Source organism: Hemitrygon akajei, chromosome 27, assembly GCF_048418815.1.
Source record: "Hemitrygon akajei chromosome 27, sHemAka1.3, whole genome shotgun sequence".
Classification (NCBI taxonomy): Eukaryota; Metazoa; Chordata; class Chondrichthyes; order Myliobatiformes; family Dasyatidae; genus Hemitrygon; species Hemitrygon akajei.
This window is the reverse complement of record NC_133150.1, coordinates 38,056,185-38,073,430: the sequence shown is the minus strand read 5'-3', so window position 1 is coordinate 38,073,430 and position 17,246 is coordinate 38,056,185. Positions and strand designations below refer to the sequence as shown.

Here is a 17,246-nt window from a genome sequence, read left to right as displayed (position 1 = left end):
TGGGGTCAGCATGGATAAGTTGGGCTGTTTCCATGCTGTATGACTCTATAACTCTTCAAGTCTCCTTCTGTTGTCAATGACGTGCTTGCTAGGCAAAGAAAGCACAAGAGAGATACGCCCAGGGCAGGGATGGCATTGGTTAAACACAGACCAAGGTTTCTTTCAAGTTGTCTTGCTACTGGGAAACATTTCATTATCTGCATCAAAATGTCATTACCCTTTGCAGCCCTGCTTACAATGTTACTCCAAATAAAATAAAAGCAAGGAAGTATTTGATATTTTAATGCAGAACTGACTTCTGCTATAATAACCCTGCTATTTGGATAAGCCACGACATTCCATTGGCACTGGTCTGGGAAACCTTTTCAGAATGCAGCTGGCTGACCGTACAAGCTCTTCCCCTCCTGTGTTCCGGACAGACCCGCGGTGACCTGTGGTGCTGAAAGATCACGAGCAGAAACTCAAGCTGAAGTTTGCAGACCTTCAGTAGATTCAATGCTAGGTTTTCTGAGCAGAAGCCTTCTACAAATTGTGCCAATTGTCGGACTAAACTGAAGCTCTAAATTGGGTGTAATTATGTGAGCAGTGGGAAAATTATCCCTCTTGTGTTTCTTGATCTCGCTGCTGGAGATTCAGCATCACATGACCCTTCCACTTTGATCTGGCCCACGCCTTCATTAACACTTGCCTTTCTAGGGAGCTTCCTCTTCCTTGCATCCATTTTACAGTTCAGTGTTATGAATATGCTACGGTGATGGGGTTAATACTTATTCTTGATGCTGGGGGGTTGTTGTAAGGTGTGGGGACGTGAGGGTCAGGGTTCCTGCTCCTTTGATGTGGCCCACACCTTCATTAACCTGGTCCAACACTACTTGCCATTACGGACCTGGTGTGTGCTGGGACGCATCATCAGTGACCATTGCATTTCAAATCAGGGATGATAATAGTTGATACCATCCAGACCTGGAGATTCAGTAGACGAAGCAAGGCTCTCTATGGACAGAGACACGAAACAGAGGGTGAACGTAGCAAAAAAGAACAGAAACAAAGATGGACAAACAGGAAAGTTTTAGATTCAGATAGGAGGTTAGATCAGATGAGCTTTATTTGTCACATGTACATTGTAACATACAGTGAAACGTGTCGTTGGTGTCAAACTAACTCGGTGAGGATTGACCTGGAGGCAATTCACATGTATCACCTGCTTCCAGCACCAACATAGCTCGTCCGTAACTCAGTAACCCTAACCATAGGTCCTTGGAATGTGAGAAGAAACAGAGGAAACCCACATGGTCAGGGACAACATACAAACTCTTTACAGACAACGGCAGGAATTGAACCCCAGTCGGTGATCGCTGGCGCTGTTACGCAATTGCGCTAACTACTACGCCACCCTGCTGCCATGGGTTCAGTTCCAATATTCAACAAGTTCTGAACGAGCCAGGACAAAGCAGCCTGCTTGATCGATGTACCATGTACCACTCGACACGTTCAACCCCTCCACTTCTGTTGCACATTGGCTACAGTTCAGTAACTTGCCCAAGATGCCCTGACAACATCTTCCAAACACACCAGGAATGAAGAGGATTTCAGGAGCATCGGAACACCACCACCTGCAGATTCCTCCTCTAGCCACACAGTACTTTGAGTTGGAGATATATCACCATTCTCTCATTGTTGCTAGATCTAAACACCAAATCTTCCCTGAGAAAACCATAAGATATAGGAGAAGAATTAGGCCATTTGACCCATCGAGTCCACTCTGGCTGATTTATTTTCCCTCACAACCCCATTCTACTGCTTTCTCTCCATAACATTTGACACTGATTAATCAAGAAGCTGTTAACCTCCTCTTTAGGTATACCCAATGACAAGGCCTCCTCAGGCATAAGTGACAATGAATTCCACATGTTTACCACACTCTGGCAAGTGGAAGTTTCTTCACCTGAAGAACGGTAGCAGTTCAAGGCCCACCACAAAAGCCACTGAGAACTGGCAATGGTTACTGGCCTTACCAGAACATCCAGACTCCATTAATTAAATAAAGAAATAAGTAGACAAATTTGAGTGCTTTCATGCATGATTACTACAAAAATACACTCACTGGTCTTGATTCTCTGTAAAATATAAAACTTCATTGTCAGATATGTTCACCCATGCCAAATTAGGAATCCAGATGAAAGGAACCACATTTCTGATTCATAACTAATAATCTGTCACAGACACAGTTTCTGAGCATATGATCTCATACATCTATTTAGGATAGCAAATGTTTGCAAATGCTAATGAGTTTTTGCATATTTACTGACAAGATGAAAACAAAAGAGCCTTCATCCATTTTGGTTGAAGTAAGCGCTTCACAGCTTAGGTAGATATTTTTAAGCTTCCACCCATGAACAACAATTACCAACCTGCTCTGCAAGTGGCTTTTTAACACAAGATTTTCTTAATGCCATTGCAGTCATGATTAAACAGAGCTGGAACACCTATTCCTGACTCAAGACATCCCAAAGTGATCCATGCCCAATCAGCAGGCGGCCTCGTACCCACGTGAGACAGGGACATGCCTGTCCTAGCATGCGAAGTCAGCTCCGGCGGTCGAGGCGGATGAGATCCAATGCCGTGAAGGCAGATCTACAACGCTCCACGGAGAGCGAAGGGCATGACAAGGCACAGACTGCGTCACGGTGAACCACTGCAACCCAAGAAGATCCCAGTCTGTGGCATTTCTTAGTATCACTGGACCCAGACTTCTGAGGTTGACAGAGTGGAACGGCCAGAGCGCAACGGATTTTCCACTTTAAGAACTCTAGTCAGACATGATGGACGACCACCATACCAAGATGTAGCATGTTAACTGAAATACTAGTATCAGAAATGGTGTATGTGAAACTACTGGATCATCATAACAAAAAGCCCTGATGTCCCTCAGGAAAGGAGTCCGCTCACCCTAAACCAATCCGGATAAGCTTATTTATGATGTCACATCTATCATTGTAATCACAGCGTATTTTAACTGCGACTGAAATGGCTCAGCAAGATATTAAAGCTTAAGTAGGGATTGGGGAATGTAACAATAAAGGTGAGGCAGTGCAGTAGCGTAGTGGTTAGCCTAGTGCTAGTCAGCGACCTGGGTTCAATTCCGCCGTTGTCTGTAAGGAGTTTGTACGCTCTCCCTGTGGTGACATGGGTTTCCTCCAGGTGCTCCAGTTTCCTCCCACATTCCAAAAATGGACAGGTCCATAGGTTAATTGGTTACATGGGTGTAATTGGGTGGTGTGGACTTGTTGGACAGGAGGGGCCTGTCCCATGCCATAATCTCTAAATAAATAAAGGCCTTCTTTTCAATCTCAAACATCCTATAAAAAATATTAAACAGTAGCCATACTTGTACATTATTTAACATACAAAGTATTCTTTCTTAGATAAGGTGCCCAAAACTGCTCACAGTACTCCAAGTGTGGTCTGACCAATGCTGTATAAATCCTCAGCTTTTAGATAAAAGCATCGTTTCTTTTATATTCTAGTCCTCTTGAAATGAATGCCAACATTGCACGGCCTTACTTACTACCAATGCAACCTGCTTTATCCTTTAAGGAATCCTGAACTAAGACTCCCCAAGTCCGTTTGCACCACCTCTTACCATTTAGTTTAAAGCCTTATCCACTGCCCTAGTTACATGATTTGCCACTGGTACCAGCATTGTTGGGATGAAGATAGCCCCATTGGAAGATTATGGAATTGAAAAACTTACTGATCTAATCAATGACATTTATGAGACTGGAATAATACCAGGAGAGGTGAAAAAATCAGTATATCACTCTTCCTAAGAAACCTGGAGCAATAGAATGTGAATTACATAGGACCATAAGTTTAATGAGTTATATCACTAAGATACTTCTAAGAATTTTGATGACTAGAGCTAAAAGTAAGATACAAGCTGAAATAGGTAAAGAACAATGTGGTTTTGTGAAAGACAAAGGTACAAGAAACGTGATATTGGTGTCAAGGATACTATCAGAATGAGCTATTCAAGTGCAAAAAGACTTGTTCGTTTGTTTTATAGACTACACAAAAGCATTTGATAAAGTGAAGCACAATAAGTTATTTTGAAATATTACAGGAAACTCTAGATCTAGATTCGAAAGACCTCTGCATAATCAGTAATCTGTACTGGGATCAAACTGCTGCTGTAAGAATAGATGGAGAAGTGAGTCAGTTTACGAAAATCTAGAGAGGTGTTAGACAAGGGTATGTTTTCTCCCCTGATTTGTTTAATGTGTACAGTGAAACAATATTACAAAAAATAAGAGACATCTTGAGAATCAAAGTTGGCGGTGAAAACATCAATAATTTCAGATATGCGGATGACATTGTTTTAATTGCAAGTATGGAGGAAGAACTACTAAACTTAATTGATATAGTTGTTGAAGAAAGTGCAAAAATGGGTCTATCTATCAATTGCAAAGACAGAATGTATGGTGATATCCAAAAAGAAGGAGAATCCTATCCGCAGGCTGAGAATAAACGGGGAAGACATAAAACAAGTACAGAACTTTTGCTACTTAGGAAGCTGGGTGACATCAGATGGCAGGTGCGACATGGACATCAAGAGAAGAATAGGGATGGCAAAAGACACATTTACGAGAATGAAGAGTACACTGACCAACACTAAACTAGGCATGACAACCCACCTCAGTGTACTGAAATGTTACATTTATCCAGTTATGTTACATGGCTCAGAATGTTGGACAATATCTAGTAACATGAGGAAACGAATTGAAGCAGCAGAGATGTGGTTTTTGAGGAGGATGCCAAGAATATCATGGATGAAATGAATATCTAACGAGGATGTCATGAACAGGGCAAGCACAAAAAGAGAGTTAATGTATGAGATCATGAAAAGGCAATGAAACTTCATTGGACATGTGATTAGGAAAGAGGAGTTAGAATGCATGGTAATTACGGGAAAGATTGAAGGGAAGAAAGGAAGAGGAAGGCAGAGACAAATGAAGGAGACAGCAGCCAGAGAACTAGAAATGAATACCAATGAATTGATTCGCTTGACCTGAAACAGGAGTGTGTGGGCCATGGCGGTCAAAGCTCAAATCGGGCTTGGCACCTGATGATGATGAGACTTATCGACCCTGTGCCAGTTTGCTTATGGCTCAGGTCACGGTCCTGAGACTATTACTTTTTTGCTTCTATGTTTTAATTTAGTCCCTGGCAGCTCAAGTTCCCTCAGCAGAACTTCTTTCCTTTTCTACCTACATCAGTGGCTCCCACTTGGACCAAAGCTATTGCATCTTACCCCTCCCACTTCTAATTCCTCTGCAGTTCAGATGAGATGCCCCGAACCCAGGCACCTGACAAACAGCACAACCTTTGGGAATTTGATATTTGTGATAGAGAAATGTGTTTATTTCCCTTTCCCCTTTCTATAGTATCCCCAATTACAATTACATTTCCCTTGTCTCTCCCCCATCGTGAATGGTTTTATCGTGCCACAATCTGGTTGCTCATCCTTCCTATAGCCCCCGCTCTCACCCACACAGGGGGCAAGACTCTCAGATCTGTCGGATGAGTTCGAGGGCTGAGGCTCCTCCAGTACTACCTCTTGGATCCCCCTACCTGCCTCACTCACACTCATACCCTCTCGTCCTGACCGCAGACCGAATTTGAAGCAGCTAATCTAATGGCTGTGGCTGCCGCGAGGTACACAGTATCCGGGTAACCCGCCCCCTCCCTGATGTGCCACAGGGTTCAAAGCGCAGATCCAGAATCAGCATTGGGCTTATTATCACAAATATTAGAAAATCTGCAGATGCTGGAAATCCAAAGCCATACACACAAAGTGCTGGAGGAGCTCAGCAGGTCAGGTGGCATCTACAGAAAAGAGGAAACAATCGACATTTCAGGCCGAGAAGAAGGCCCTCCACCCGAAACATTGACTGTTTACTCTTTTCCATAGATCCTGCCTGGCCTGCTGAGTTCCTCCAGCACTTTGTGTGTGTGGCTTTGAGTTTATTATCACTGTCTTATATGAGGTGAAATCTGTTTTTTTTTTGTGGCAGCAGTACAGTACAAAAATATAAAATTACTATAATTTACAAAGTAAACATAGTGCATAAAAACAGAATAATGAGATAATGTTTGTGGATTCTGTAATATATAGATCTATTTATTTTAGAGCAGTGACCCCCTTTAGCACTAGGTATCGATCTGTTGTCTGCATATCTGCTGTTGGCTACATATGTGCATTGTTCTCTCTCTCTCTCTCTCTCACTGCAATGTGAATACACCAGTTAAAGCCATCTCTCCCATGTGTGCTTTTATTTAATATATAAGTAGCTGTGCACAGACACAACAAATTGGCGAGCAGTATGAACCTGAATGTCAGAAAATATATTGAACTGCACTGACAGCTATGGGATGAAACTGTGAGCAGCACGAGAAAGCTGAAGGACCAGTGAATAACAGTGATAGATGCGCTGAATTTAAAGTGAAATTAATGTGGTGATGGTTTCAGTCCTGAAAGTGGATGAATTTGATAGCAGTATTGAAGGCTGGGAGTCATATATCTAGAAGTTCGAAGAGTATTGTAACACAGACAACATGGAGGAGCAGAAGAAAGCCCCTACACTTCTTAGCTTATTGGGTGCAAGGGTGTCCAGTCTCTCGCGCAACCTGATAACCCCTGAAAAGCCAACAAGCAATACATTTAATGAAATTGTTACAATTTTACAAAAACACTTGAGCCCTAAACTGCTGACAATAGCTGAGAGTTTTAGATTTTACAAAAAGAATTAGTCAAAGGATGAAAGCCTTTCTGAATACATTGCAGAACTATGCAAACTTTCCCAGTACCGTGACTTTAGAGATGGATTTACTGAAGCATTAAGGGATGGGCTGGTATGTGGCATGCATAGTCAAAGCACTCAAAAGAGGCTACTGTCCGAAAGAGACCTAACAGTACAACGACCATTGACCATTTCAATGTCATTGGAGACTACAGCAAAGGATGCAGCAGAATTACAGAAGAGCAGGTTAGAATGTGAAATATACAAAATGTCCCTGAATGGTGCAAAAAGCCAAAGATGTTGTCAATGTGGCAAATCCTCCCATGATGCAAATGTCTGTTGGTTCAAAGAAATGTCTGCAGAAAGTGTCACAGACAAGGTCACATAGAGAGTGTGCAAGGCAGACAAAAAGCACAACAGAGTGAAAAGCTTCAAACACAAATCGAAGCAAAAGAATAAAGTGACCGAATGTGAAACAGAACCAGTCAACACAGAGTATGACAAAGGTGAGCTGTCATGTCTAGAATTGCATAGTATTACTGAAGCAGATCACAAAATCATATGGATCACAATAGATGTGTTTGGTGCCAAATTGAAAATGGAACTAGAAGCGGGGTCAACTTTTTCTATAATTTCAGAGGATGACTACAACAGACTGTTTTCTAAGATAGCATTAAAGAAGACTTCAGTGATGCTAAGGACTTACACAGGTGAAAATGTGTCTCCCAAAGGCAAACTGAAAGTAAATGTGACATATGGAGGCCAAGTACATTTAGAGTTTTATACATTGAAAAGTGGAGGTCCAGCACTTTTCAGACGTAAATGGTTGAGAAAAATCCAACTAGACTAGTGCTCAGTCTAAGCTCACCAGGCAATGGCAGCCCAAAGGTAGCACTAACCAGAGACTGGAACAGCTGATTAATGCTAATAAGGTGTTTGAGAAAGGGATTGGCAAACTCAAAGGCCCGAAGGCTAGAACTGAACTGGATGAAACAGCAATACCGAGATACAATAAAGTGCGTCCAGTGCCTTACTTCACTTGCTGCAGATGTGGTCACCAGGAACCACAATAGGGTTCACCAGCTCCCACATCATATAACTGCAACACATCACCTAATCCCATGCCCCTACTTGATTTAATTAGCTGTAATTGGTGTCTTTTTATATTATTCCTACTAAATAAAATATTAAATAATTCCTATTAAATAAAAGAATGGCACAGTAATGTAGTGGTTAGTGTAATGCTATTACATCACCAGCAATCAGTGACTGGGATTCAATTTCCCAATGCTGTCTTTAAGGAGCTTCTATGCTCTCAACCGCAGCCACATAGGTTTCCTCCAGGTGTTCAAATTTTCCTCTCACATTCCAAAAATGTAAGGATTACGGTTAGTAGGTTGTATTCATGCCCTGTTGCCGTCTGAAAAATACCAACATTTGTGGGCTGCCCCCAGCACATAGTTGGATGGTGTTTGTCTTTGACACAAATAATGCCTTTTACTGCATGTTTCTCCTATGAACTCACTTTCAAAGACTCTTCATCTCATGTTCTCGATATTTATTGCTTATTTATTTTTTAATATTATTATTTTTTCTTTCTCTTGTATTTGCACAGTTTGTTGTCTTTTGCACCCTGGCTGCCCTGTTGCTGGAGTCTTTCATTGATTCTATTATGGTTATTGGAATTATTGAGTATGCCTGCAAGAAAATGTATCTATAGGTTGAATATGGTGAAGTAGATGTACTTCGGTAATAAATTTACTTTGAACTTTGAACTTTGATGTACGCGTGACAAATACAGTAAAAGCTAATCTTTTATCCTTAAGTTTAATCTTTATGTTGTCAGTAACCTTGTTTAAGTCTCAACTACAAGCTCACTAAGCAACTAGTCCATTTGAGTAGTTTAAAGATTAAGGGTCTCACTTGGTTTCCCTCTCCCCTGAAAGCCTCAAAGAGCCACTCCTACAAAGCTGCTCAATTTGTGCTTACCATTACATGTATACTCCCCAGTATTAATCACTCACGTCCGGAGTGGGATTCAAATCCACAATCTTCGGGAGCAAAGATACAGAAAGCAGCACACGAACTAACGACGACCAATGCAACCCTTACCTGTCCCTCTGCCAATGACGTGGCCCCAATGGCATTGATTATGGTAGAGACAGAAGCTGCTGGCCCAGTGATGTAGGAGGAACCGGTGTCGACAACAGCCACACACCCTTCACTGCACAGTGTTAACTCCCCATCGATGGAAATTCTGGAGGACAAAAGGAAAACAGAAATGGATGCTGTGTAACTTCCCGTCTACTGAAGACGATAAAGTGAAAGTCCTACTGTCAGTAATTAAGGAATTCAGAAGGTGGTTTGTGGGGGACTCTGCCATTCATATTATTTGCGTTTCTGGTTACTCTTTCTTTTATTGCTATTTTGTGTGATTTTGATGGGGCAGATTGCCTCTGTGGCTTGCAGTCAATGAGCAACAGTGCTAAATTGAACTGAACTGAACATTCCCGTTTCAAGGATTCTGCAGTTTGACGTTTAATATTCTGTGTGTTTGCTTTTTTTTTGTCTTTTGCACGATTTGTTCTTTTTTTTTACACATTTTTTCTTTGAACAGGTTCAATGGCATTTTTTTGTTTCGTCTCTGCCTGCAGAAAGATGGCTCCCAGGATTGTACACTGCTTACATGCTTTGATGATAAATGTACTTTGAATCTTTGAATGCGCAGACTGAAAACGTTTCTTCACTACAATGTCCCTATAATTACTAACAAGAGTAAAGAGAGGGATGAAAGATTTAATGTGGTTAACACTATGCTTGTTGGATTTGGCTGGCAAAGTAAATGAGATAGTTGCTATGTGCCATACATGTAAATAATTAGTGGGGGAGGGGGAGATGGTGGTAATTAACCTAAGAATGACCAATTCTGCAATGCCATTCTCTCTGTTAAATGCAATTCTCCACATTCAGTGTACTACTCAACCCTGTCATATATTGTGTTCTAGTTAGCTACTGATTTAGCCATCCTGGACAAATGACTGAGAGCAATGAGTTCAAATCTCACCATGTCCAGTGAAATTTGTGAATTTACTAGTTCCAGTTTTAAAGTATGGTGACGACGAATCCTCTGCATTGTTGTAAAAATCTGTCAGTTTGCTCATATACTTTAGGAAGTGTATCTCCTATCCTTACTTGCTCGCCTTTACGCAACTCCCAACGGATGTGGGTGTACCTTCTGCTGGCCACTGAGAGGCCCAGCCTGCATTTTAATTCATGAGCAAGTTAAGATAAATAATACAGCATTGCACAAAGGTCTTAGGTCTAAGAATTTTGCACAGTCCTGTATTTGTCAACGTGGAGTGGAGAGTGAGTATGTAAGTCAGGCAGGAGCTAAGATTCAGGATTCAAAGTACATTATTATCGAAGTACATATAAATTATACAACCTTCAGTTTTGCCTGCTTACAGGTAACCGCAAAGCAAGAAACCCAAAAGAACCCAATTTAAAAAAAATTAAAGACCCACTCCCAATTTGCAGAGAAAGGGGAAAAAAACACAAATCATGGAAACGTAGAAGCGAGCAACAATATGGTGGGAATGGTGAGGGTGGAGTGCCGGGGAGGGGCAAGGGACAGGTGGCAGAGGAGGCGTGCCAGGGGTGGAGTGGGGGGGGGGGGGTTGTACGGGTGTGGACACACCCAGCCCTGAGACACCAGGCGAGCTCTGATTCCAAACAATTGGTTTATTGATCATCACAGAATACCCTTTGGTGCTTCCCTCTCCCTTCCCCTTTTCCCACCCGTGACTCCCCTCTCCCTGCCCCCTTCCCACTCTCAGTCCACAACGGAGATCCATATCAGAATCAGGTTTATCATCACAAACATATGTTATGAAGTTTGTTTGTTTTTTCCAGCACCAGTACAGTGCAATATATAAAATTACTACAGCACAGTACAAAAGTCTTGAGCTGTACATGCGTGCCTAAGACTTTTGCACAGCCCCGTATATGTTCACTTTGCCAGCTACAGTTTGAAAAATAGTGGGAAAGATCACACTCGAACTCCAGATTGTAGATTCCACATGGATTCCTTCAAATCTGCAAAGTCGATCTGGATGAAAAGTGGGACATACGCCCACCTCTGCTCTCCAAGTAGGTGAGAAGATTCGGACATTAAGTTGATGCCTTTGTCCGTCAGAAGTTGCAGAGACAATCCTTCAGCCTGTGCCTGGTCCACGTCCCTCCGCTCCCTGTCTAATCATCAGCTTTATTTGTTACTGGTGCATCAAAACCTCAAAACATACAATTCAATGAAGTCCATGGTTGCATTGACAACCAACACAGTCTGGGGATGTGCTGGGGGCAGCCCATACGTTTTTGGAGTGTGGGGCAAAACCAGAGCACCTGGAGGAATTTGAATTTGCATTTGAGTTTGAATTTGAATTTGAATTTACAGTATTTAGATCTTACATCCGTCCCACAATGTGAGGGACTAAAAATCTTTGCGTTACGACTCCATCGCAATCTACAGACATGTGAACTTATAAGTTTAAAGGCTTGTAGAAAGAAGCTGCCCTGGAGCCTGTTGCTCCTGTCTTTAATGCTGCGGTACCATTTGCCAGGCGGAAGCAGCTGGAACAGTCTATGGTTGGGGAGACTGGTGTCCCCGATGATCTTCCACACCTCCTTTCTGCACCTGCTGCTGTGAATGTCCTCGATGGAGGGAAGTTCACATCCCAGATGTGCTGGGCTGTCCCTACCACTCTCTGCAGTGCCCAGCGATCAAGGTTGGTGCAGTTCCCGTACCAGGCAGTGATACAACCAGTCAGGATGCTCTCAATGGTGCCCCTGTAGAAGGTATTGAGGATCTGGGGGCTCATGCCAAAAAGCACCTTACAGAGAGTGGCAGGAATTGAACCCTGATCTTCCGATTACTGGTGCCGTAAAGTGTTATGCTGACTGCTATGCGACCATGCCTCCACCCCCGCCCCCCCCCCCCCCCGAATGCTAGTACCATACCTGCTTCCACCACTATTCTGGCAATGCACTCCAGCCACCTACCATTCTTTGTGTTAAAAAACTTACCCTGCACAACTCCTTTGTAATTTACCCCTCTCACCTAAAGTTATGCCCTTTAAAATATGATATTTCAAATCTGGGAAAAAGAGATTCTGGCAGTCTATCGTATCTATGTCTCAAGAAGGTGGCATCCATTATTAAGGACCCTCACCAGCCAGGTCATGACCTCTTCTTATTGCTGCCATCATGGAGGAGGTACAGGAGCCTGAAGACACACACTGACTGTTTTAGGAACAGCCTCTTCCTCTCTGCCATCAGATTTCTGAATGGCCCACAAAGCCACGAACACTACCTCACCATTTTGCTCTCTTTTTGCACTACTTAATTATTTTTAAAATATTTCTTATTGTAACATAGCATTTTTCTTTAGTATTGCACGGTACTGCTGCTGCAAAACAACAAATTTCGTGACGCACGTCAGTGATAATAAACCTGATTCCGTTTCGAAAAGCGGGACGTGAAGAAAAGCTTCGCAATGCAGGAAACGACACACACAAAATGCCAGGGGAACTCAGCAGCAGGAGAGGAATGAACAGTCAATGTCTTGGGCCAAGAGCCTTCGTCAGGACTCAAGGCTTCCAGCAGCTGCAGAATCTTTTTGTGTTTGTTATTAGTGCGGGAAGTATCCCCGATCTAGTACTCGCAGTGACAGCACAGTCAGTGATGGTTTTCAAGAGGGCATGGGGTAGACTTCAGGGGTAAAATAATTATCAGGGCTACATATTGAGAATGGGGTGGATGAGGGTAACTGGTAAGAGACTGTATTGATGGATCTGTGCTATAATAGATCTATAGATCTGGCACGTATTGCTAGAAAGGCTCACTAAGCTCTGAAGCGGAAACATTTACAGAGACTGTAAGGACAAAAGTCACTATCTTTTGAAGGATTACCTATTGATTCAATGGATTGAATTGGTGACAGCATCAAGGATTTTATTATATTATGTAGGTTTAAAATGGGAAAGGCATATTGTCAACAGTTATTTCCTTCCTCCATAAATGCCTTTATAACTATAGAAAAGCATACTTCAGCATAATTGGAACATCACTGTAGTGTAGCGATTAGCATAATGCTATTACATGCCAGGGACCCAGATTCAATTTCTGACGCTGGCTGTGAGGAGTTAGTACGTTCTACCCGCGACTTTGTGGGTTTCCTCCGGGCGCTCCATTTTCCTCCCACGTTCCAAACACATTCCGGTTAGTGGGCTAGTTGATCCCATTGGCGTAACTGGGCAGCGCAGGCTCTCTGGGCTGGAAGGGTCTGTTACCGTGCTGCATCTCCAAATGAAAATAACCAATGCCTTCCGAGGCACACAATCCATTCTGACTAGGTTATGTAGTTGGTTAAATAAAAGAGTTACAAAGTTAAAAGTCAAAGCTAGAGAGTTGTAAATATAAACCTTCTTTCCTTTGAGAAATCGCGTCGTTCAATTGTTAACTACACAGAAAGATGTGAGTACAGACACCCAGTGCATGACTCACCCTCTAATCCTGATTTGCCAGTGACCTGTCTTGGTCAGCTCCTGATAGTGGAACTCTCCACTGTAATAAGAAGGGTCAGTGCCCCCCAGGATAACCTCACCGCCTGGAATCTCATGGGAATCTCTGCGTGAATCAAGAGCACAGACAAAGTTAATAAAAGCCCACGAGATAACAGGAAAGAAGAAGCCGAGGGAAAGGTGGAGAGGGGTGAAGGAAATCTTAGAACATAGAACATACATCACACAACAGGCCTTTCGACCCACAGATCAATCCAACCCTTCCCTCTGACATGGCCCTCCATTTTTCGATTATCTATGTGCCTATTTAAGAGTTTCTAAAATACCCCTAATCTATCTGCCCTCACATACATTCCAAGCACCTACCACTCTCTGTGTAAAAAAACTTGCCTCCGCTACCCCTCCAGTGCTTTCCATCAGCCACCTTAAAATGATGCCTCCTTTATTAGCCAATTCCGTTCTGGGAAAAAGTCTCTGGTTATCCAGCCGATCTATGCCTCTTAACATCAACGTATCCCACAAAATCAACCTCTTCCCTTTGGATGGTGTCTGGTCATTCATTCTGTCCAGGACTAGCCATTAAGTTGACCAAACTACACAGAATACCCACAAGGATATCTAATTTAGGTGATACAGGTGTAACTCTTAGACATAACCCTAAAGGTTTTAGCACAGTCATAGAATGATAGAGTGCAGAAACCAGCCCTTTGGCCCATCTAGTCCATGCTGAACTGTTATTCTGTCTCATGTAAAGAACCCACACCTGGACCATAGCCCTCCATACCCCTCCCATCCATTTACTTAACACTGGGGTCCTGATGAAGGGTTCCGGCCCAAAACGATGACAGTTTATTCCTCCCCATAGATCCTGCCTGACCTATTGAATTCTCAGCATTTTGTGCTCTGGATTTTCAGCATCTGCAGTATCTCTTTGGTTTATGTACTTATGCAAGCTTCTCTTAAATGTTGCAATCGAACCCGTATTCCCCCGCTTCCACTGGCACACGAACACAACCCTTTGAGTAAATAAGTTTCCCCTCGGGTTCCCCTTAAATATTTCACCTCCACTCTTAACCTATGACCTCCAGTTCTAATCTCACATAACCTCAGTAGAAAAATCCTCCTTGCATGTATCCTATCTATGCCCCTCAATTTTAGTATGCCTCTATCAAATCTCTGCTCATTCTCCAGAGAATAGAGTCCTCACCTATTCAAACATTCCCTCAAATTCGGACAAGATCCTTGTAAAATTTCTCTGTACTCTTTCAGTCTTCTATGACCTCCAGTCACCCATTTCCCAAAGACCCTTATGGACACTGCCCTCGTGGCCGCTGACCTCAAATGCTGAATGGATACTGACCAGGTTCAAAGTTCACAGTAAATTTAATATCAAAGTAAATATATCTCACCATTTACAACCCTAAGATTCATTTTCTTGTGGGCATTCACAGTAGATCAAGAAAATACAATAGAATTATTATTGGGTGATAACAATTAAAAATCATTCAAGCAACCTAATTTTTCTATTATCTCTTTTTATGATTATAACAGTAAACAATGGACTTTCATGTGTTTGGCTCCTAGTAGTGATCACGGAGATTTGGTTACTGATGCTGGGCAGCAGGTAAGGAAAATAGAGAATTGCTTTCTATTAATTTCAAGGTGGGAATCTTCTTGTTCACAGCTCTTAGACTCTCTCTAATCGATTTATGGTGAATAAGCATGCCTCTGATCAAAAAGCAATAAAGCTCATTCCATGCTTCTGCTTCTTGCATGACTTCACCCTCAGTTTGCATGCCTTTGCATCTCACACGCTATCCGATGCTCACATTGGTCTATCGACCCGCCGCCTCTCTACACTGTCCCAAACACAAAGAGGCTCTGCAGATGCTGGAAATCCAGAGCAACACACCTCAAAATGCTGGAGGAGCTCAGCAGGCCAGGCTGCATCTGTGGAAAGGAATAAAGGGTCGATGTTTCAGGCAGAGACCCTCCATCAAGCCTCACCCTGTTACATCTGTTACCCTAAAATGCTTGTGACAAGCTCCTCCCCACTCATCTTTCACATCCTCTCTCAATGCCATCTCCTCATTGCTCCATTTCAGTGCTATCCCCTCACCTCTTTCTTAATCCTATTTTTACCATAATTCCAGTATAAACTTATGGAGTCTTTCATCACGGAAATGGGCTCTTCAACTGAATTGGTCCATGCTAACCAAGATTCCCATCTAAACTAGTCCCACTTGCCTACATTTGGCCTATTTCCCTCTACACCTTTCCTATCCGTGTATCTGTCCAAGTGCCTCTTGGAGGTAAAAATTATAATGTTTAAAGATTAATTTAATTTGTCACATTGAAACATTCAGCGAAATGCACTGTTTCCGTCAAGTCAAGTCAGCGAGAATTGTTCTGGGCAACATCGCCACCCTTGCAGCACCAACATAGCATGTCCACAACTCACTAATCCTAAATGTATGTCTTTGGAATGTGGGAAGACACCGGAGCCCTCGGAGGAAACCCACATAACCACAGGGAGAATGTATAAGCTCCTTAAACGCAGTGGCGGGGTTTGAGCTCCAATCTTACAGCTGGTGCAGTAGAGTATTCCTCCAACTGCTTACATGTAGTTAATGTACCTGCTTCAACCATTTCCTCTGGCAGCTCATTTTATGTTCAGATCACTCTCTGGATGAAAGCGTTGCCCCTCAGGTTCCAACTAACTCTCTCCCCTCTCACCCAAAAACTATGGCGTCTAATTTGTTGATTTCCCATTCCTGGGAAATCGATTGTGCACGTCATCCTGGATCACACATTTGCAGATTGCCTATTTCTCCGTGAGCTCATTTGTTAGCTTAACATTGCACTTCACGTCCCTTGCACACAGCAGGTTGGTATTGGTGACTGGTTTGCTGCGGTGTCGTCACATGTGAAAAGTTTTTGTCTTGCAAACCACCCGGACAGATCACGTCAGGAACACAAGATCTGCAGATCTTGGACAACCCATGCAAAATGCTGGAGGAACTCAGCAGGTCAGGTGGCATCTATGGAGGGGAATAAACTGTTGAAGTTTTGGGCTGAGACCCTTTGCCGGGACTGAAAAGGAAGGGGGGAAGAAGCCAGAATAGGAAGGTGGGGGGAGGGGGAGGACTACAAGCTGGAATGTGATAGGTGAGACCAGGTAAGGGGGAAGGTGTGTGGATGATAGAAGAGGTAAAGGGTTAAAGAGGAAGGAATCTGATAGGAGACGAGAGTGGATCTCTCCTATTAGATATACATATTATAACACTGCACTTTCCCCACAGATACCCCTGAACTCCACCCTTCATTTCCTGATCTCTTTAACCCCCAAATGCCCTGACACATTCCTTCCCCTAAAAATCTACTCATTTAAGACCCTGTTGCCAAAGAATAGAAAACCCCACCTACCAAGACACTATCCTGCCAAGACTCACTGCAACTTGCCACCTCAAAATGATGTCACTTTATCCTCCCGCTAAGAAAGTTCTCTCAACGTCTCCCTTCTTCACATTACACACCGCACCAGATCCTCTTATTAGTCCCCGCCTCTCTGTTAAGCTGATCGGGAAGTGGGTGGTCCCACCTGTTGTAATAAACAGAGAAGACGTCTTCAGTGAGGACATGTTGGTCCAGGATTCTTTCAAACACCGGTTTGATGTTATCGATGGCGATGGTCCTGAATCCCAGCCCCAGGACACCATCAAACTTGGCGAAGATGAAAGGTATCGCAGGCAACGAGGTGGCCTCGGCAAAGAGCTGGATAACTGGGATATTGGCCACCTACCAAACAAAAGAATGCAGTCTTTTGAGGTCAAAGGCCAAGTCGAGTTTTTTGGGCAGATGCCCGAGT

The 17,246-nt window shown here is 43.0% G+C and overlaps 1 protein-coding gene across 1 annotated transcript in view; it reads right to left on the bottom strand.

Annotated features, from left to right (window-relative positions):
- The window catches only part of ren (renin), a 57,709-nt gene that overhangs the window by 14,581 nt on the left and 25,882 nt on the right, over positions 1-17,246 (bottom strand). Inside the window, exons 5-7 of the mRNA XM_073030682.1 lie at positions 16,980-17,176; positions 13,362-13,484; positions 8,913-9,057 (exon numbers count right to left, since the gene is read on the bottom strand). Of these exons, the coding sequence (XP_072886783.1) occupies positions 8,913-9,057; positions 13,362-13,484; positions 16,980-17,176 (465 nt within the window). The remainder of the gene's footprint in view (positions 1-8,912; positions 9,058-13,361; positions 13,485-16,979; positions 17,177-17,246) is intronic.